The sequence below is a fragment of the Rhinolophus hipposideros genome, assembly GCF_964194185.1.
Source record: "Rhinolophus hipposideros genome assembly, chromosome: 4".
Classification (NCBI taxonomy): domain Eukaryota; kingdom Metazoa; phylum Chordata; class Mammalia; order Chiroptera; family Rhinolophidae; genus Rhinolophus; species Rhinolophus hipposideros.
This window is the reverse complement of record NC_138050.1, coordinates 17,647,752-17,670,877: the sequence shown is the minus strand read 5'-3', so window position 1 is coordinate 17,670,877 and position 23,126 is coordinate 17,647,752. Positions and strand designations below refer to the sequence as shown.

The following is a 23,126-nucleotide window of genomic DNA, read 5'->3' as shown; positions in this document are numbered from 1 at the left end:
ATTTCATATTTGTCTCAGTACACACATGCATAAATATATAACTGAAAACATTTCTACAAAGCAGTATAATGCACTTTGATGTTTTAGAAATTTTCTGTTCCATTCCATTTTATTTTTAAAATCTCTACAGAGATGTCGGTTAGGCATCTCAAGCAAATAACAAATTACACAGTTATGTGTAAATACTAGTACAATAATGTAAGCATTGATGATTGATTTAAAAAATGGATTTTATCTATAGAGAGGATAGAGGAAGGGAATGGGATATGTAAAAGAGATAAGATCTTTGTTCATCATACCGGGACAGAAATAAATCTCTAAAAGTGTTCAATAGACATATAGAATCTATGCATATTATGTAAAAATATGGAAGCAAAGCAAAGAATAATTGAAAATGTTGCATGTGGTTGCTACTATAATAAATGATGTGACAGGATATGGGGGTTGGGGAGATAGAGAATGAGAACATTTTTGTTATCTTTTGAGTTATCTTTTGAGTGCTATATTGATTAGAATAAAAAATAACTTAAAAAAAAAGACTTAGTATATGCAGCCACCTCTTCTCCTGACTCTTAGGAACAGGCCTGGTAGAGTTTCTTGCTGCACATTCAAACCTCCATACCAAACATTTGTAGCTTTTTACACAGAATTCTACATTGTGCATTTCACAATGCTTATATTTTAGACCAGAGGTTCCCAACCTTTTTTTCAGTACATAAAGACACTTCCTTCTTTAAAAGAGACAGGATAACCAGTAGCTAAGAGCATAGACCTTGGAGAAAGACCCTGGGTTTAAATCCCTGTTTTGCCACCTACTAGCTGTGGGACCTTGGGAAAGTCTCTTAACATCTCAGCCTCTGAGCTTCATTATCTGTAACATAGAGATAATAACAATACTTACCTCTGGGAGAGTTATGAAAATTAAATGAGTTCATTTTTTTTAAAGTGCTTAGAAAGAACTGTGCCTAGCAGGTTAAATTCATAAAATTTCACAAGAAGGCAGTACTTATCCTTTTTAATCTATAGATTGAGAAAATACACTCAAAGTTACCATAAATTTGGTTATTATAATAACAATAAAATATATAAAATATTCATATTTAATTACTATATTATAAATAATTCACATTTTATTCATCACACCTAGATCTGCAGTTTGCAGAAGAGTTTACCTGTACGATATGCTATTACTTTATCAGTCTGTAGACAATATTCAATGTGCATATAAATTTGCAATAACTTTGAGGTCTAGAATTCACAAAACACGTTTGTGTCCATACATTGACCCCCCTCAATGCCCGTAAGGTAGCAGCTATAATTGGTCATTTTAAATTGATTAGAATCTTCCCAGAATTTTTATGTGGAAGCTACATTAATAACAGCCTCCTCTCCTTCTGCCAGAATTATGGCCCAAGGTGAACTGTGAGAGTTGAGTAAACAAATCCCACATAGATGGCAGGAGTTTAGCCCCTTGGAAAAGTAACACAAGATATTATTGACTAGAGCTACTGCGAGGCATGCTTAGAATACAACTGTAACTAAGAAAGCTTAAATCTAATTTATTCCATTGCCTGAGACTGTATTAATAGAAGGTGTTAGGAGCAGAAGCGGGGGATGGTTAAAAAACAAAAGTGTCCATTAGTCTTTTGCATTGTCTCGGGGAGAAGGCACCTGACCTATGAACACAAATATTCTAATCTCTTTAACAAATATCCATGCCCTATGAAGATGCAAATCCTGATGATTGCATTAATTCTTTTTTTTAAAAATCTATCTTCACTTGTTCTGATCCAAGTTTATAAGCAACACTTTGGTGATAATTTGGCTTTTTGTGTAGGTTTGTCTATGAGTAAAATCATGCTCATTGTTGGTGAATGAATCAGCATTCTGGATTATATAGCAGTTGTTATGAATGAATTTATTTAGCATGAGTCCCTGGGAGAATCCTCAGCTCTGGGTACCCAGCAGAAGGACAGATCAGAGGACAAGATGCTAGAATGAGGGGACCACCGGTACTCCTGCCTCATTTCCAGCTGTTGTCTGTAGCTGATCTCTCCCCATCTCATCTTTTCTAACTGCAATTTGACCCGATGCAGAACTCCCATTCCCAATACTGTTATAGCTTTGGGTTTTCCTGGTAGGAAAGTCCCCTACTACATTGTTCTCCCCCAGAAAAGTGGGCTAAGGTACATTTTTGGCTTTGACACTCAGTTCTGATTTGGAATTTGTGCTACACCAATTATTTAAATTATTTTCATTAACTACCACTTACACCGTAAGTGGTAATAAGTGGTAATCAGCTGTGTCGATTCATTCAGTTCAACAGTCATCTTGAGCAATGAGCAACACATTTTGTTGGGAGATACATGAGTATAAAGATGGATTATGAAAATGTGGAAGCAACTCAAATGTCCAGCAACAGAGCAAAATGTGGTGAATATACACAATGGAATATTATTTATCCTTAAAAAGGAAGGAAATTCTGACATATGCTACAATGTCAGAATTTGAGTACGTTAAGCTCAGTGAAATAAGCCAGTCATGAAATGACAACTACTGTATGATTCCATTTATATGGGATACCTAGGGCAATGAAAATCACAGAGAAAGAAAGTATAATGGTGTTTGCCAGGCGCTAGGGGTATGGAGGAATGGGGAATTGTTTAATGAATACAGGGTTTCAGTTTTGCAAGATGAAAAGAGTTCTGGAGATGGACGGTGGTGATGGTAGCACAACAATACGAATGTACTTAATATCACTGACCTGTACACTTATACACAGTTAACATTGTAAATTTTGTTACCTGTATTTTACCACAATAAAGAAAAACTGCAGGGGAAAATAAAAAGATGGATTACGGTTCCTGTGCTAAGGTGCTTACAGCTCCTGAGAGGCCAAATAGTAGGGGGGGACTAGTGTTAAGGAAATGAAAACTAAAGAGAGGTTAATACTGATGAGACCCCGCCCATTTCACGAAGAAGCAGATACAGGAGTTAGGCCATTACGTAATTCCTTCAAACGCTTAAAATCCTTTGAGCAGAAGCTTCCCATTCCAACTGGCAGAAGGGAAGGTGCGGTAGAACCAGACCCGGTTGCGCCTGCCAGTTAGGGTTGGAGCGCAGACGCCCTCCCTGGCCCAGCAGATGGCGCAGGCGTCCGCAGTGAGCCTCCAGGCCTCTAGGCGGCACTGTGACCGGGCCTCTCTGCCCCTCCTCGGTGACGCTTCCTTCCGCCGCCCGAGAGCCCGCCTCTCCTCCCCAGCGCGCGGCTGCGCAGACGCCGGCTGCGCGCCCGCGAAGAGCATGGCGACGTCTTCGAGCGGCGAGAAGGAGAAGGAGCGGCCGGGAGGCAGCGCGGGCACGGCGGGCGGTAACAGCACGCGGGAGCGACTGCTGTCCGCGCTGGAAGATCTGGAGGTCTTGTCGAGGTAATGCCGTCGCCTGAGGACCTGCCTGGGCTGGCGCTAGTTTCAGGGGCTCCGCGGGGAGGGCGACCCCCACGCTCACGCCCAAAGACGGCGCCACGGACCGTAGAGATCGCCTGCTGCGAGCCCCTTCGACCACGTACGTCGACAGACATTTCAGAAGCTGCCACCGGGTGTCGGACAGGGGCACGGGGGTGAGCGCGGGACTAGATGTCCGTGAGAAGGAGCCACTCCCTGTAGAGGGGGACAGATGTGTAAGCAGAGGGTGGCGGAACCTGTTTTTATCAGAGGCTTGCGCTGCGGGCTGCTCCACGGGGCAGGGGCGCGAGGCGCCTGGCCTGGGCGTAATCAGAGCGGGCTTCCTGGAGAAGGCTCTGCGTGGGAAGAACGAGTGCACCCGACGCGCCAGGCGGCAGGTAGCAAAGGCCTGGGCACCTGAGCACGCGCGACGTGGTGGCATTGCAGGTTTGGGAGGTGTGTGTGGGGGGGTGGGGGGAGCCGAGGTACGAGATGAAATTGGACGCCGTTCTCCGTGCTCGGTCATCTTTCACGATGGAGGCTTCCTTAGTTTCCTCCCAGTCACTTGGATGTTAAAACTGTCTGGGTTCTTCCTCCTAAAATGTTGCTGAGATTTGAGCTCTTGTCCTCATCCACACTGTTTTACATCCCATTCTTAACTCTTTTCATAATGTGTCGCCTAACCGGGCGTCTCGTTCACGTTATCATCCTATTTTGCCCAGGAACGGGGCTATCTTTTAAAGAATGCATCTCGAATTACTTTTCTGCTTTAAAATATTTGGTAGGTTCCCATTGCCCAGTGAGATAAAAGTCCAAACTCTTTAGCTCAGTGTGGGATGAAGGCATTCTCCATTTCCTCTTAATTAATCCGGCCTCTTGTTCTCATCTCCATCTCCACCCCTCCGACCTTCCCACCCTTCACCCCAGCCTCACTGAGTGCTTTCTGTTCCCACGTTACCATACTTCCTCCTCTTGAGTGCCATTCCCACTCCACCTCCAACTTGAGGAATCATTCATTCATCCTTCAGAATCCAGTTTAAATGTCATCTTTTCTGTAGCCAACACGCTTGGACAGCTTTAGAATAAATCTTACATGTTATGTTTCCTGGCCCTACTAGTGGTCAGCATTTTATCTGCTGTGAATTTCGTCCTTGCTATGGCATGCATTCCTTACCACATTAGTAGGTCAGCATGATGTTAAGTGATGTAATAAAAACACACACCAGAAGTTAAATAGTTTATGTGTTTAATCCACTGTTTAGACTATTAGGCTCAAATGCTGCCTGACTACAAATAGAGCACGTGGAATCTACAGGCAGCCAGCAGTCACTACAGTGAACAAGAAACTCCGAGGCACAAGGCAGCTGTCTTAATGTGTTGCCTCTGTGTAAATGTTTACACAGATTAATGTAAGTGCTATTTTCTTCTGTTTTTGTTGGTGTAGTTCCTGTTAGGAACCTTGTCAGTTTCCTTTTTAGTTAATCCTGTCAATTCCAGCATGATTTCTTAGTAAAAAGACACTACCAAGACAGAGTTTTCATGATAAGTTTTTAGTTCAATTATTTATGTCTCTGCTCTGTGTAACGTGACTCTTTGGGACATCTAGTTGAAGCTTCATTCAGTTCACGTTCAGGACTTATTCTTTTTAAGTTCTTAAACACCACGTTAACATCCCATACACACTGGCTAGCCCACTGCTTTTCTAAATAGGACCAACTGCCATTTGCAAAACAATGCATTGGGCCTGCCATAACCGGTGCTTTTAGAATCACTGGTCATCCAAACTGGGTCTCTGAGTACTTTGAAGTACCTTGAATAGGCAGCCATGTAATTCTGATGTATATTTCTGTTCCATTAGATTCAGAACAACTAATGATTAATTGGAAAATACCTCTGTTGCTCCTGTTTGAGGTAATTTTTCCACTTCCTTAAATTCTGGACTGTGTTCTATTTGAAATGGTCCGATGAGCTATATCTTCTTTTGGGAGACTGTTCACCTGAGGGCCAAGTCTAATGCTTGACTGGCTTCTAACGTCTTTGCAGAGGAATCTTGATGATACTGTCAAGTATGAAATTGAGTTAAAATGTTTCTTATTATTTGTTTATTTTGACCAAGCATATGGAATGGATGTTAGTGATTAATTTTTCTGTAAATATGTTGACTTTATGAAGATGTGACACCCCCTTTGGGAAGTAGTGACTGCTGCCTTTTGTTCTGAGTACTTCTTAGTCTTAGAATTTCAAATCTTTGCCTTAGCGTATTCATTGAGTATATTCAGTGTCTCACCCTTCTGCTCTGGAGCCCAGTAAATTGATTTCTTTTTTGAGTTTTACTTGCTGTAATATAATATGTTGGTCTGTTTTGCTGAGCAACCCTAGTGTATTGTATATTTCATATTTACTAAGTTCAGGAACTGTGTTTCTGGGTCTACCTACCAGACTAATGGTCTTGGAGAATTTCTTCTGACCTTAGACAACCCAGCGGTCAGCCTGGAGTTCTTGCCCGTGGATCGTTGTGTCAGTGGGCTGTGTATCTGAGGTGTGTTTTCCAGATGCTGTTGGTGCCTGTAGGAGTGCATATACTTGATATTCATGTACTCTCCACTTGAGATAACATAACTAGTTTATGTGAAATTTGAGACTAAATTGAAATTCTCATATATCCAGATTTGACCAGTGTATTCCTCTTTGTATTTGATTCTTTCCTTGATTACCAAGTATATAGCATTTTCTGCGTGAAATGTATTTATTCACTGAAGTAGTGAATCATCATTTAAATTTTCCTGAAGAACCTCAATGTTTGTGAAACTTTCTCCTTCAGCTTTTCAGTGGTACATGAACAGTTGAGGTACTGAGTCCTCTTTTGCTTCCTCTAAAAGAAGCTGTAATTCCTCTGTTGCTCTTTTTCCAGGAATGCCAAAAAAGACCGATCTGTTATTTGTAGTCTTCCTCACTGAATCTATTGACAAATTAGTGATAGGCTTCTTTCTTTCTGCAGCCTGCGGTAATAACCATTGTCTTAGAAGTCCATTTTTCTTTATCTGATTTTTCCCATGACTATCTGCCTTGCTGTTTTATTTGTTCATGTCTAAAGAAAGACTGGGTGACAGTAGATAAGTGACAAGGTACCTCTTTTATTATCCTGGAAGTGGTGGTGGACGAGAGTCTTGGTGGTTTGCCACCTAAGACTGATTGAAACTTCTCCACAGAATGGCGCTACTCCAGCGTAATTGGCTTTCAAGAAAGTTGTATTATGTGCCCAGACATAGTGCATATACTGATTCTGTGATCTGTGAAGTTTGTCATTATCCTGTAAATGAAACTTCTCACTCCATTTTTAATGAAAAATGAAAAGAAAAATTCCTCACTAATGTAACCTTTGACTTTTCAAAATAGTAGCTCTGAAATTTGGAATATAATTTTTACTGTTAACTTGATTATATAGCTTTTCAGTATATTTATTACTTTGTAAAACGTGCCAGAATAAGGTAGTCTTTGGAGGAATTTTAAAAATGAAAACGTATAGATAGATTGTAGTCAAAAAGTTTTTCTTAACCTGTTCATATAATAACTCAGAACTCATTGCCCCACAGAAACCATGTTGATAGGAATCTTGAGATTTCCACACCAGTCTATTAATTCTGTTTACCTCTACTTTACCTGAAGTGCGATACAGTTGACCCTTGAACAAGGCAAGGGTTAGAGGCACCCATTTCCCATGCAGTCGAAAATTCGCTTATAACTTTCTCCCCCCCCTATTTCCGCCTCCGCCTCCCATTCCGGTTCAAGCCGTTGTTTCTCAGTCTAGTTGTGTAGGACACAGCTCCCTGGCCCAGTTCGTATTATGAGATTGTGCTCCCCCCGGCTGAGGCAGTCGGTTGCCAGTCGTCGGTTGGCCGCTTACAGCAGCTCATGGCAGCCCACGGCAGCTTATGCCAACCTCCAGCTGCCCACAGCAGCCCAGCTTCAGGGAGAGCTGTTGTTCACAATCTTAGCTGTCGAAGGTGCAGCTCACCGGCCCATGTGGGAATCGAACCAGCGAGACCTCGGTGTTAGGAGCATGGTGTTCCAACCACCTGAGCCACAGGGGCCGCTCATGCTTATAACTTTTGACTCACCCAACACTTAACTACTGGTAGCCTGCTATTGACCAGAAGCCTTACCGATAGTCAGTTAACACATATTTTGTGTGTGTATTATATATTATATTCTTACAATAAAGTAAGCTAGAGAAAAAATATGTTAGTAAGAAAGTCATAAGAAAGAGAAAATACATTTTCTTCCTATCCCTTAACTCTGGTTTTAGTTTTGTATTTTATTGTTTGTTATTCTTGTCACCTGTGTTAGAATTTAAGTGCCATTGTTCACTTGTATAACCCACACATCTAGAAAGTGCCTGACACATAATAGGCAGACAAGAAATATTTGATGAATGAGTGAATGAAGACTTTCCATTCCTGTATCCACTTTTTTCATTATTTAATTAATTCATACACAATGCTGTGGGGAATTTTGGGTCTGGTTGGCACCTTCCAGAAAAATAATATGAGGCCAGCAGGAAGGAAGTTGGAAATAGGAAGGTAAAAATAGCCTGGCAGCCAGCGGGAAGGTACAAACACTGGGGCTGACTAGTAGTGTCACGTAGCAAATTGTGAAGCTGTCGCTTCCTGCATAATTTCTGAAAAATCTCATCTGTCGACAAGTTTGGAACTAATATATGAATGTTACCTGCTATATACTTTTTCCTAATCTATATAACAATTTTTGTATAGGATTGGTATATTTAGTAAATGAGCTTCCCAAATAGGTAGGATTTTATTATATGTAAGAAGCCCTCTTACCTCATACCTGTTTGGTTAATTTAAAAAATTTTTAATTAAAGTAGAAAGTCATTAAATGATACATCCATTTCTTGTTTTATTTTACCTTAAAACATAAATTTATGTTTTCACTAATTTTTTCATGTAAGACGAGACAGAGAACTTTTTCTTTGAAGGGCCAGACTAAATATTTTTGGTTTTGCAGGCCATAACGTCTCTGCTGCAACTACTCAGCTCTGCCATGGTAGTGGGAAAGCAGCCATAGACAGTAGGTAAATAAAGAGGCATGACTGTCTTCCAAGGAAGCCTTATTTATGAAAACTACAGATGTGCTGGATTTGGCCTGCAGACAGACCCCTGATGTAGGAGTTTTTCATACATAAACCACCCATAATGCATTGGCTGCAATTTCTAGTTTGGGTCATTTCAAGTGAAATGAGAACTTAGTTTCTCATCAAGTACTCTCAGGGCAGACTCTGCTGGGTTTTTGATTTCCTCTGGTTCTTTACAGTTGTCCTTTGCAAACCTCTGTTGAGCCTTTCCAAGCATTTAGCTTCAATTTTTATAGAAACAGCTCTTTCTGTTTACAATCATATTTCATTGGCATTTATATAATGGGTATCAATTTATATAATTATAGTAATACGTAAAACTTGAATAAAAGGTTTGGTAACAAACAGAACTGAGTCTTGGTGAGCATGTAGCGCAGCTGGTGACAGCTAAAGTCCACAGTCGGAGTGGACTTAGGGCAGTGGCCGTGGGTACTCGGTGCTGCGGATGCTAAGGAATCCAGAAAGTCACGTAGAAATCAGTTAAGAAAGCCTGTTGTGTATTCACTTTGAAAAGTTTTTTATTTTATTTACTTCTTTTTTTTTTCTTTTTTAGGGAGCTTATAGAAATGCTGGCAATTTCGAGAAACCAAAAGTTGTTACAGACTGAGGAGGAAAACCAGGTCAGTGGCTTCTTTTTGAATTCAAAACCAACCCAAACATAATTTCTGCAAGTTTCCTATTTATATTTACTTTTTGTGACAACAGAAGATTCGATCTTTTTAATTTACTAATTGAAACTTTTAAATTGGTATTTACTTTGTATCATTTATATAAGGTAACAATGTGTTAAAGAAGCAAATGGTTGTCTAAAGGCCAAGCAGTATTGTTTTATAGTTCTAGTTACAGCTACACATTTATTTATTTTTGTCTTTTGAATTAACCAATAAAGCCACCTTAAGTGGAGGTTAAAACAGTATTTGGAATCAAAAAGGTCAGTGCTTTCATAAACTAGGCGTTTATTGTAGGATTGGTTTCCCTAATTCAACTTGAAAAAGAATGAAAATAAAAGAGCATACAACTGTTAATAAAGGTTAGTTATTTTTGGATGTTGAGTTTACGGGTAGTTTTTATTTTCTTTAAATTTTTTTGTGCTTCCCAATTTTCTACAGTGAACAGATTTTGTTTTCTGATTAAAAACTTTTTTAAAAGGATAAATTTTATACTATGTGGGGTTTTTATTTCCCCACGCAAACATGTCTTTTTAAGAGAAAATAGGAAGAATTAACCTTTTTAAAGACAAAAGACAGAAAAGGAGACAGTCTCTAATAGATCTCTTCTCCCCACCCTCTACCATGTCATTATCTTAATTGTGTCTTAGGATATGTTTTGAGGGCAGAAAAATCTGATGTACTTTAAAGAGAACTTGTTTTCTTCAAGGATTAATCCCTTCAAGAGGAGAGGGGGAGAACCAAATATGTCTGCAAGTTAAAAAAAAAAACCTGCTAATTTTAGGGATAGTAGAGTTGTGTTTTTGTGTGTTTTTTTTTTTTGAAAAAGAAAGAGCCTAGAGACAAATGTGTTAACCAAAGAGCCCCAGTCTCAGGTGCTTTATTAATAAATAACTCGTGGAATTAATTAGAAATTTATACAAAATGAGCAAAAAGTGAAATGTGAGTTTTGACTTTATTTCCTAGGCACTTAGTACAAGGCACCCACATTATTCAGAAGCCCATAATTAAGACCTCCATAACCAACACTAACCTTTCTTATACTTTTTAAGAGTTAGTAATTCTCTGAATTGTATCTTGTACTTAGTACTGTGAATTCCTGTATAATTTTCATTGAAACTGTTAAATATTAAAGGGGTATGCCCATTTGAAAACTTTCTAGCCACCATTTTATTTGACTATTTATATTTTGTTACATAAAGAATTCTAGAGTTAGGAGGGCCCTATAATCTTCAATTTAACCTCCTGTGAGATTGAGTTCCAGGGGGACGAATGAGCTAAAGGTTAATGGATGAGTGGAATCTAGGTCTTCTCACTTAAGTCGAATAATTTTTCTCTACTCAACAATAAAATCTAAAGAGAATCTTTACTACTCTCTGGTAGTATACAAAATCGGTCAAACTGGTATAAACTTGAAAGTTGTGTACACATGGAACTAATGTGTTGGAACTACTACATGGAACTACTAACGTTGATTAGTATTTTTTTTTAAATATAGTTTTCATAGAAATGGCAACCTAGTTGTCTCCTCCTATGACTTGAGAAGAATGGGGATTATAGAGCTATTAAATAGAATACACTTTTTACAGAAAACACTTTCTATTGTTATTTAAAATAAATGCTCCGTACAGGATGCAGCTCAGTCTTTTGTCTTTTGTATCAGAAGTTCTATAAAAGCGAGAGGACTTCATATCAAAAGGAACTTGAGGCATATCTGTATTTTTTAAAGTTTAACAAATTTTTGATAATATTTTTTAAATCAATTCTGAATTTTGATAGCCATTTCCTTTCTGATATATTGTTCCCTATTAGCACTATGAAGTAAGGGTATTTAGATCAGATTGCAACTTAATTCTTTAGTTATGGGGGGTGATGTGGATAACCTTTATTGAGCTCTTCTGTGTGTACTTAGCCTACATTATATAGTAAAGCCTCATAACAAACAGCCTTATGTGATAAAGGATGGTTATTATATCCCTTTTCCTAATGAGAAAACAGGCTCCAAAAGGTCAGGTAACTTTTCCTTGTCACACTGCTAATAAATGAGAGACTGGAGTTTTGAACCTAGACTTTGTAATTTCTGCTTTTTAACCTTCATAGTTTTTGCCATATCTGCATACCATCTATTTAGTATTTGTTGAAATCACTCTGTTTAAACCCATCTTCATCCTAAGCAGTTCTATGCATAAAATCACAGGTTTAATGGGACAGTTACATTTTTCTAATATGAGCACAAATGTGTTTTAAAGGTTTTTTTTTTTTTAAGTTCTTGATGCCGACTAAAATCATCTTAAATACCAAAATTTAGGGGAACCTCCATTACATTATATTTTAAAGGATAAACCTTAAAATTTTTTCTTCCCTGAGAAATGAATAAATTTATTTTTCTTGGCACGTTGCTAGTTCTGAAAGACCAGTTTTGTTTTACGTGAAAGAACAGTATATAATTACAAAAAGAGGAAAATCTTGATACTAATCTCTTTTCCAAAATAATCATCGATAGGCTACTTTTATTTTTAATAAGGATTAAAAATAACATTTTAAAGGTGTTAAAATTTTATAGCCTAGCCAATTCACATATGGATGCTTTGTTTCATTGGAATGTAGCTTTTTAATATTCTATTCTCTGCTTTAATCAACGATTATCTGTCAGGTCCTGGAGCTGTTAATTCACAGAGATGGGGAGTTTCAAGAACTAATGAAATTGGCACTTAATCAGGGAAAAATCCATCATGAAATGCAAGTTTTAGAAAAAGAAGTAGAGAAGAGAGACAGTGATATTCAGCAGCTGCAAAAACAGCTAAAGGAAGCAGAACAAATACTGGTAAGTTGGCACGCTGGTTCTTTAAAAAGGATATTGTTTATTTAATATTTTTGAAAAATAAGTCTATTACTGGTATTTTGAAGTGGCAAAAAACTTAACTTTCCAAGTCTAAAAATGACAGCTTGTCAGTTTGATTAAATGAAAGGCCATTGTCATTTTCTTTGTACTTATTGTGTTCAGATAGTCTGCGTTACTGTTGAACTACATTTTATCATTGCAAGATTTCATAGGATAGCATTATAGGAATGGGAAGCTTTACTTTTATCATGTCATGATACAAGTTTTAGTTTTTAATAGTCTAAATCTTTACTTCAGTTTTAAAAGTATTTCAAAATGAATAAAAATATGTTCCAATTTTATAAATTGATTCAAATTATATTAGTCTTCCATCCTAAACTAAGTGCGGTTAGGATAGATGTCAAGGACTCTAGTTTTTCCTTTTCTTATTGTTGGCTGCTGTTTAAAAGAGGCAATTCACTTGCTATTATTTGCCCAGTTATTTAACTAAATACTAAGTAAGTAATTGTTCTATGGTGGTATTGCAGAAGCAGCTGAGTTTGATTCTCCTATGGACCAGACAGAGCTGGCATCCTTATCCCTGATAAATCTCTTCAAAATTGTGTCAAAATGGGTTCCTAACATATAGAAGGCTGAGTAGTTCAGGTTAAATTAACCACTCCTACTAAAGAAATGACCCGAACTAAGTACTTTTTAAAAAAATATGTAATAAAAATCCATTTTGCATTAGGAAAATGGAAAGTAATACTTGCTTATCAAAAGATATTCAGAAAATACAGAAAGTAGAAAGGAGAGGAGAAAATTGCCTTTAGTGCCACTGCTCAAAGATTGCCATTATTCAGTTTGGTGTATATCCTTTTAGTCTCAGGTGTGTTCGTTTCTTACCTTATTGTCATTAGCAGGGTCTTAACTGACTTCCCATTACTATTTGTTAAAACTTAAGCATATTTTGGGCCAGCCTGGTGGCTCAGATGGTTGGAGCGCCGTACTCCTAACGCCAAGGTCACCAGTGTGCTGCCATGAGTGGCCGGTGGTCAGCGTGAGCGGCCAGCAGCCAGTGAGAGCTGCCGTGAGCTGCTGTGAATGGCCGACCGACAACTGGCGACCGACTGCCTTAGGCGGGGAGAAGTGCAAGGCTCATCATACCAGCATGGCCCGGGGTGTTGTGTCCTACACAACTAGACTGAGAAACAACGACTGAACTGGAGTGGGGGTGGGGGAGGCGGAAGAAAGGAGGGGAAAAACAAAAACTTCAGCATTTTTTATATAATTATATCCTCGTTTAGTTTTTTAACTTTGTTATAAATAATGCTTTGATGAATATCCTTTCAGAAAAGCCTTTTCTTTCTGCATCTCACATTATATTCTTTAGATTAGGTTTCTCTAAATACAATTATTGAGCTAAAGACTAAAGATAAGGACTATGGAAAGACTGAGTTTTATGATACAGATAATAGCAGCTGACGTTTATTGAACACTTGTGCACCAGGCCCTGTGCTTTCCTCTTCACTTGCGTTATCTCAGTCTTTATAACAATTACATGAGGTCAGTGCCATTTTTTTCACTTTAAAGATGGAGAAGCCAAGATTTTAAATGAATAACTACCTTGCCCAAAGAGGATAAAAAGTAGAGATGGGACTTAAACCTAAATCTCTCTGATGCCATGCTCTTCACCACTGTGTTCTAGTTGAGGAGGCATATACTAGGTTAACCTCATCTTGCTCTTCAGTGTACCCTTGTGGGTACCGGGGCAGGAGTGTTCTCATGTAACAGTCACTAAGCATGGAGGCAGTGGTGAGGAATAAATGAATAAGAGCATCAGTCCAAGAATGTATCTTGTAAACTAGAAAAAAGTTTTAGGTATTTTATGCTTGAACTAGATGCAATAGGATGCTTTGGGGGTGGTTCGTGGTCTGGATCTCTTTTGCATATTTGTGATAGAAGGCATAAAGAAAAGTTAGTAAACAATCCAATTTGCATGTTGTTTCTAACAACTAATGTGTGAATGGAGACTGATTCATGAATACATTTGTTTCATGGAATATAACTGTGATGTAAATGATACCCAGTGCTATTTCAGAATATTACAAATAAATTGTGGGGATTTCCAAATTGTGTATTGTTCCTATGGGAGAAATGATGTGAATTCAGCCCAAAACTATCCTTGACGTAGTTAATAAACCATATTTCTCTTTTTAATGTTCTTTAGGCAACAGCTGTTTACCAAGCAAAAGAAAAACTGAAATCAATAGACAAAGCAAGAAAAGGTTAGTACTGTGGGAACACTGACTTTTTGAAAAACCCAACTTTTGGTTTCAAGAAACTAATGTAATCATTTACTGCTGTTGAGAGATTCCAATAAATTTTCATTGTAAAGTGTCTGCTGTGTTCTAGCATTGTGCTAGGAATTGTTAGGGAGGTATCACCCCCCCTTTCAAATGATTATAAGAAGCAATAATACGAAGCAAGATATAGCCATGTAACTGAATGTGCAATAAAGACAGTAGGTTTATAAAATTATTTGGAGAAGAGAAGAGAACTATGAGCTAGAAGCAAGTGGGATTTGAATTGGGTCTTGAAATGATAGCGAATGAAAGAAAACATCTATTGGTCAACTGTAGTGGAACTAAGAACATGGTGAAGTCAGAACTAGTTATGGCTTTGGGATGTACACATATTTGGTGGTGCAGATGCCCAAGAGGCCTTCCTGTCCCCTCCCTGCTTCTCTCTAGAACACTTTCATTTTGGATCTTTTTGGTTCTTTTAGTTTATATACTAAAAGTCAGAATTGTAATGAAATCTCTGGTTACTTCCTTTTAAGAATTCACATTTAGTGATCTCAGACTTGTCTAACTTTCCGCTTCTTTTCCTGTTTCAAATAATTACTACTTATGTTTGGTGTCTGCCCTTCCAGATTTTTGTTTAGATCTATAAATACCCATATAACGAGAGTAATACAAATACATATGTGTACATATATTGTAAAACAAAAATCAGGTCGTGAATACATAATACTTAACAGCTTACTTTTTTTCAACTCATATCTTTCTACTTAGGTCTACTTATGACCTTAGGGTCACATTATGCTAACAGCTAAGTCGTGTAGTGTGAACTGCTGCTCTGATTAATAGCTAGGATGTCACTGGGAGACGAAATACTCTGTTTTTTCTATTTTATTTGTGTCCAGTGTTGCTTTCAGAACAGTAATAGTATTTAATGGAAATTAATAATTGAGGTTATTGAGCATAATCATGCTAGTCTCCCAAATTTGATACTTTAAATTTGTCAGCTGATTTTTCTGAATGTCTTGTTCTTTAGTTTGGAAATGTCTGATTTAAGTTTATAATATACATACAGATATATTTTGGGAAGGTAGGTAACTCAGATTATCCTATTTCAGATAACTTAAAATTTAAGTATTGTTTGTAACTATGATGTATGCATTTATAAACGTCTATGTTTACTAAAGTGTTACGCCCTCCTCTTGACTCTCTCAGGTGCTATCTCCTCTGAAGAAATAATTAAGTACGCGCACAGGATTAGTGCAAGTAATGCTGTGTGTGCCCCACTGACCTGGGTTCCAGGTAAAAATACTTCTCTTTTTAACTAGATATATGTGGTTTTGAAAATTCTTAGGTGACTGTACACAAAAATAAGAAAAAAGATTTAAATGTAGAATGTATTTATCCTTAGGAACATCTGCTACATATTTTTACATCTTTTTGGTTTTATAAGTGAGAATATAGGTCATAAATTTTATCGGTTTGGTTTTCTACAAAGCCACTGCCACTAGGAACTGTGTTTCCTTTTTAAAGTATAAGATAATATGTGATGATACAGCTTTATATGCCTATAAAATTCAGGCTAGCCAGAAGCCAACTTTTTAGAGCCATTAGGATTTACACAAAAATTCCAGCCTGGGAAACAGACAGTCCCAACTCTTAGGTGATAAAGATGAAGCGCTGAGCGCCCAGCAGGAAACACACAGGACTGGAAAGAGCTGAGTAATGAGAAACAGCAAAGGAAGCAACAAGCATCTGCTATATTGACAGTGGATAAATGATTTATAAGACGGAACCACTAAGGTAGAGCAGCAGCCCTTTGGGAAGGAATGGGAGATGGTTATTTATCTCAACTTCAGTAATTCCTGGTAGTGGTATTTTGCCATACTGAAAAACTAAGGGTAACTACAGTGTGTGGGGTGAGTAAGTAATCTGGAGTTGGAGAGAAATACCAAAAAGTTGGTCCAGGTATGGCCAAGTTTTTATCAACCCCAAATTGCTATTTAGTATGATTGGAAATAAAGATTAATGGCTCCTGATACTCCACTGGAAAGTTAAAGATTTACTCTTTAAGTGACAAGATGAAGAGGTTGGTTAGAAAAAGGTTTTAATTTAGGCAGTCCTTCAGTAAGCATTCAGTCTTTCTATCATAAAGAAAGTATGTCATGATCTACTCTCTCAGAGTATGTATCATTGTTATTTTCATACTAGAAGATGCAGGTAAGTTAGAAGAATTGAGATAATTTTAATTTTCATAATTTGTCATTTGGAGTGTTTGCTAAGATGACAGACGTTTTTTCATATAGAGAATAGTATATTGTGAAGATTCAGAGAAGAAGTAAAACTGCATGTATTTTTAAATTTAATATGTTATCCTCTTAATAACAATCGATAAGAGGACCTTCATATTCCAACATTGAAAATGTAGCTTTAGTTTTTCAAAGTGAAGCAGCCAACCAAGGAAAATCAATACTTCAGAGAAGGCACTGATGCTTATTTTATATGTGATTGAATTAAAAGCAGTCTGTTTTCTGTTTTGTTTTAGGGGACCCCCGGAGACCTTACCCAACTGATTTAGAGATGAGAAGTGGATTATTGGGTCAGATGAATAATCCTTCCACCAATGGTGTGAATGGTCATTTACCTGGGGATGCACTTGCAGCAGGCAGATTGCCAGGTAATGGAAATTAAAAGAATGCTTTCAAAGAGACCAAGGTTTTGGCTATTGAAAAAGTTTGAGGTACCAGACCCAACTCACTTCTTTCTTTTTTTTAAAGATTTTTATTGGGGAAGGGAAACAGGACTTTATTGGGGAACAGTGTGTACTTCCAGGACTTTTTTCCAAGTCAAGTTGTTGTCCTTTCAGTCTTAGTTGTGGAGGGCGCAGCTCAGCTCCAGGTCCAGTTGCCGTTGCTAGTTGCAGGGGGCACAGCCCACTATCCCTTCCGGGAGTCAAGGAATCGAACTGGCAACCTTGTGGTTCAGAGGACGCGCTCCAACCAACTGAGCCATCTGGGAGCTCAACGGCAGCTCAGCTCAAGGTGCCATGTTCAATCTTAGTTGCAGGAGGCGCTGCCCACCATCCTTTGCGGGACTCGAGGAATTGAACTGGCAACCTTGTGGTTGAGAGCCCTCGCTCCAACCAACTGAGTTATCTGGGAGGCAGCTCAACTCAAGGTGCTGTGTTCAATCTTAGTTGCAGGGGGCGGAGCCGTCCATCCCTTGCGGGACTCGGGGAATTGAACCGGCCACCTTGTGGTTGAGAGCCCACTGGCCCTTCTGGGAATCGAACCAGCAGCCTTCGGAGTTAGGAGCACAGAGCTCTAACTGCCTGAGCCACTGGGCCGTCCCCCAACTCATTTTAATAGCTAGGTTTTCTGCCAATTTACCCTGCTTTCCACTTACTCTAGTTTAAAGACTGTTCTAGATGTAGGTTATGAAATTATAATGAATTGACTTCTCTGTCTCATTTGTTAATGTACCGTTTTCCTCAGGCATTGGGCCTCTCTTATTGTTATTGCTCTAAACATAGCTTTTTCTAAATTGTGAAAAATGCTGTATAAACAGAATGAAACATATGTATGTACAGTATAAAGATTATAAAGTGAACACACTCTTGAAAAACTCCCAAGTTATCAAAATGAATAACAAAGCTTATTATAGGCTTTTACTAACTTTATAAAATAGCATTTTGGGGAGACTTGGTTCACTGTGAGCTTCAGTCTTCCTCAAGTTTTGCATATATTTATTCTATGTTCCCCATATTTTATCTCATGTAGGTGACTTGTTTTGATTTGGTAGAACATTTAAAAAGTTAAACAAGGAAAAAAAATTACTGCTTTGAGCTATCACATTTAATATTTTACTTATTTGATTTTTTTTCTCTGTATTATTAGGTTGGTGCAAAAGTAATTGTGATTTTTGCAGTTTTTAACCTTTTAAACCGCAAGTACTTTCGCACCTAATATTTACATTGTTAACATGATCTAGATTTTTTTTTTTGTTTAACATATCATTGTAAGGATGTCTCTGTGTTACAAAAAATGCTTTGTAAGCATCATTTTTTTTTTGTTACCTAAAGTACAAACTAGGAATTCACTGCATTAGTTTCCCTGGGTATCTCCTCATTTTTCTCTTTGTGATTGTACCAAGTGCCAGCCAGGGTCTGTCTGCTCAGGAGGCAGAAACCACAGCAGCAATATGAACAAGGAAAATTTAAAGAATTATTAACTAGTACAGTAACAAGACACTAAACTACTATTGGATAAAGAGAACTGTTTTTTTTACAAATAGAGGAATAACAGATACAGGGAGCAGCTACTACATCTGGGACCAAGGCAGAGTACCCAAGGGAAGGAACCAATGGAGAAGAGACTCCTCCCACCTCCATCCCAAGGCTTATATTCATTTCATGGCACCCTCGCAGGGGCGGTATAGCTGTGAATATACCTCAGCTATAGCCACAGTTAGATGAGGTGTCACAGAAGTTAGATGAGCTGGCAAGCAGGAAATTACCCACTAGGTTTCTGGGAGACTTGCTGGAAAGCCACCTGTTGAGGTAATGGTAAGACTTACTGGGAACCCTCCCCTGGGATGTCACTGAAACTGGCTAGAGGATGAGCCCCACGTGATGTCCTGCACACTGGTCAGGCACCACAGGAATAAGAAGTAAGACACCAGACCCAGGAGGAGAAGCCTGTTCTTCGGTAGAGTCCCTCCAGTGCCCTCTACTGACGGAGCTTATAAGCACTGTGGCTGGGCAAAAGACAAATGTTTTCAGGGTCCAGGCTGAAGAGTGGATTTGAAGCCTAAAAGGCAGTTTAAACTTGTAATGTGTAGTATAGTATAGTATACATTAGTTATTTATAATATAAAATATATAGAAAGTAACATATGTGATCTAATATATATTATATGTACACATACTATGTATAGATATAGGAAATATTTGTGATTGTGAATGTCTTGCAAAAGAAAAATTATGTCAACTGACTATATGAATAGTTACTTATGGTGAAGTATGATTTTTTACAAATAAAATAGGTTCTAGTTACTAAAACATCACACTTTTCCTTGATAAATTTGATGTTTATTAATCTGGCCAAATGTGTATTTTGATTTCTAGCCTTAAAAATATTTATTTCAAATTATGTGCATGAAGAGAAGTCATTTAGAAGTAAATTAATTACTAGTAGGAATGTCTTATATGTGCTTCCTTCTTTTCCCCAGATGTCCTTGCTCCACAGTATCCCTGGCAGTCAAGTGATATGGCAATGAATATGTTACCACCAAATCACAGTAATGACTTTTTGTTGGAACCTCCGGGGCATAATAAAGAAAATGAAGATGATGTAGAAGTTATGTCAACAGACTCCTCGAGCAGTAGTAGTGACTCTGATTAAAAAAACATATGAGGTAAAAAGCACATAGAATTGAATACTGTAGAATTCTGTTTCTTAAATAATATCAAACCTGTAAAAATAGCCAATTGGCTATAGTGGATTATGCAGCCTATTAAAAATCGCAATGGACTTTATAAAGTCAAAAATCGTGATTTCAGTTCTAAACCACTTGGTGAATAGAGAATAATCAAATGTTACTGTTAGAAAAAACAGATTATTCAATTCAGTGCCGTCTGACTGTGTTCTGTTGCAGTTGTGTTGAACTTGTACATAGTAGTTCTGGAAGTAAGATTTGAGGGAAATGACCCATGTATATATCACTAATAGGCCTCCTGGAATTATTTAGAAAAGCAAAAAAAAAAAAAAGCAGATCACTGAATGTGTGTCATATCAAAATAACAAAACCTCTCATTGAAAGTGAAGGTTGTTAGCTTCTGTCACAGGAACAGGAGAAATTGTCTCAATTTGTAATATTTGTAGTTATTGTAATTTTTGTAAATGAACTAACTTTTGTTTGTACTCTGTATTTTTTTTTTAAATTTAAACTTCCTTCAGTGTAGGTAGGAAATTATTTCTATAAACCCAGTTACATTTTATACATTTTTAAGTAGAATTCTATAGAGTGTGAATGAACATGATTTAATAAATGCAATTGAACTAGTAATCTCAACTGGTAGGTTTCTCAAAGGCCCAAACTGCTATTCTTCTTAGAAGATATAGAATGAAGTATTATTTTTTTTAAGTTTTTAAAACTTGGCATAATAATGTCTGATTTTAAGAATAACAGAGATTTTAGAATGTAAAACATTGCCTTCATCTTCCCTCTTACTGCAGTTCCCAGAAAGAATCAACTCTTAACCACTTTTAACTTCTGGTGGTTAACCTCCATGTTTAAATAACATGCTTATGCAATTATATCTTGATTTATCAATTTTAGACATACCTTTCATATTTTTTCCTGATTGCAAAAGTAATAAAGCATCTACTGTAGAACATTTAGCAAATATAGTAAAGCTCACAAGAGAAGATAAAATTGTTAGCATTCTACCCAGAGATTATATCAACATTTTAGTATAGATTTTGATCTTTAAAAAAATCTACATACATACCTTTTTTAAAAAAACAAAAAAGTGAAATATTCCTGAGATGCTGCTGTATTTTTCGTTAGTAATCTTATTATCTTTCCAAGGAACTAAGAATTCAATTTTTTTCAATTTTTTTTTCCTTTTGGTTATTTAAGTGAAATATGATTCCTGTAGAAAAATATTTGTCTTCCAACCTTTTGCAATTTCCCAGGAACAGAATTATGCTTTTTACATTGGTATCTTAAATAATATACGGCATGAAATGAGTATCCTAGTTTGGAATTCTAATTACCTCATTTCAATTTCTTTATGTTTGTATTGATGTGAATTAGCTTTAATAACATGCCGATATATATAAATTATTGTCGTTCCATGGTGTCCATTACACAGTCAATATAATAAAATATTAGCTGGCTCATTAAAAAAAGATAACTACAGTCAAGGGAAAGAAAGTGGTATGGAGAGAGCTGAAGCAAATACAGCAAAATCTTGGCGCTTATTGAATCTGGGTATAGGGTATATGGAAGTTTATTGTACTCTTTTCTACTTCGGGTATGTTTGAAAATTTTCAGGTCAAAAAAGATTATTTTGTCTTCAAAAGTTCCTTTCACACACCCTGTTTTAAAAGCCAAGGAAAGGAAAAGTTTGAACTCGGTCCTGAAAGATGGCTTTGATGGTGCCAAAGCTCTAATTCAAGGATGCCAGGTATGGAAAGTGTGTGGGAAGCCATGATAGCAAATGTTTATTCTATTACAATTTCTAAGATGAGATTTAGGCCACCTGTTAGTTTAGTTTGCTAGGGCTACTGTAACAAAATAATAGACAACAAATTTATGTTCACACAGTTCTGGAGGCTAGAAGTCCCCATAGTGTTGGGAGGTTTAGCAAGTCTCCTTGGCTTGCACATGGCCTCCTTCCTGTGTCTTCATACGGCCTTTTCTCTGCACCTGCAGCCTTGGTGTCTCTTGTGTGACCACATTTCCTGTTCTCATGATAGCAATTATATTGGATTAGGGGCCCACCCCACTGGCCTTCTTTTAACTTAAGCATCCCTTTAAAGGCCTTATCTCCAAATGCAGTCACTTTGTGAGGTACTGGGGGTTAGGATTTCAACATAGGAATTTGGAGGGGACCCAATTCACCCTTAACATCACCTAAGAGCCTGTGTAAATTCTATTAACTACAAGTTTAATGAATGTTTATACTAGTGAGATATTTGCTTTTTTATTTTGTATTTTATTTTAGATTTAATTTGGTATATATTTGCATGTTGAAGACCCTTGTATACCAATATATATAATACACTTAAGATCGTTTTACTGAATTTGATTAATTCAATTTCAATTAGCAAGTACTTTCGTTGTATCATGATTTAAACATAGTTTTTAAGCAATTTTGATAAGACCAAGTCTCTGGTCATGATAGATCGGATTAGGATGTATGGGAAAATTATTTTCTTTGAAACTTGACTTTATGGCCATTTATAGGAGCTCTGTTGCCACAAAGTGGGTACTTCTTACATCCCTTAAATAAGGCATACTCTCCCCTAAATCTTTTGCTGAAACCTCTCTTTTCATGTCTAGCTGCCTTACCTTCTAATATATAGAATTAAATGTGTTAGCATTGGATTTGGCATAGGTTTCAATTACGCATCGTCACTCATTAACTGGTGCTGGTTACTGTGTTGAGAACGTTTCCAAGGTCATTCCGGGGTCAGTCAGTGAGAAGGAATATTTGCCGTACCCAGTGTGATCTAGTGCCCCCACAGCTATGTCCCCTGCCCACCCCCAGCTTTTCCTTTTCTTCCTCCCTCATGTTTGAGCATCTTCTAGGTGCCGAGGATACAGCAATCAGACAGCGAGAGCCTGCTTTCCTGGACTCTGAGGCATAGGGGTAGGGGAGAGACAAATAATAAGCACCTAAACAAATGTATAAAACAAATCCAGACAGTGCTACCGATAAGAAATAAAATTTAAGGAACTGAGTACTAAATTCAACACTTACTGCAAAACCATTGCTTCTCAAATGAAGGTAAAAAATACCTCCCAAGAGTTGTGGCAGGGGCCAAAAGAGTTCAAAGGCAAATAAAGACATACGTGACTGTTAAAGGTATGATTAGTTAAAGATAGGGCAAAAATGTTACAGTCAAACACATGGGTCTCATGAAGTGTAAATCCAAAGTTTGCATAAATTTTTAAAGACATGTCATGCTTTTGGATTGCTGCTTTTCCCACACTGAAAAATGTATTCTT

The 23,126-nt window shown here is 37.5% G+C and overlaps 1 protein-coding gene across 1 annotated transcript; it reads left to right on the top strand.

The window, feature by feature from the left end:
* The first annotated feature begins 3,011 nt into the window (after positions 1-3,011).
* Positions 3,012-22,198, top strand: MED4 (mediator complex subunit 4). The gene is made up of 7 exons (XM_081045657.1): positions 3,012-3,428; positions 9,149-9,215; positions 11,917-12,087; positions 14,315-14,372; positions 15,603-15,689; positions 16,933-17,064; positions 19,617-22,198. The coding sequence occupies exons 1-7, from the start codon at positions 3,145-3,147 to the stop codon at positions 19,787-19,789; spliced, it is 972 nt and encodes a 323-aa protein (XP_080901783.1). The 5' UTR covers positions 3,012-3,144; the 3' UTR covers positions 19,790-22,198.
* Positions 22,199-23,126: the final 928 nt, after the last annotated feature.

Coding starts and splice junctions, on each gene's coding strand:
- MED4 (XM_081045657.1), top strand. CDS start 3,145: ATGGCGCAGGCGTCCGCAGTGAGCCTCCAGGCCTCTAGGCGGCACTGT. Junction 3,429..9,148: donor GATCTGGAGGTCTTGTCGAG/GTAATGCCGTCG, acceptor TTTCTTTTTTAG/GGAGCTTATAGAAATGCTGG. Junction 15,690..16,932: donor CCCACTGACCTGGGTTCCAG/GTAAAAATACTT, acceptor GTTTTGTTTTAG/GGGACCCCCGGAGACCTTAC.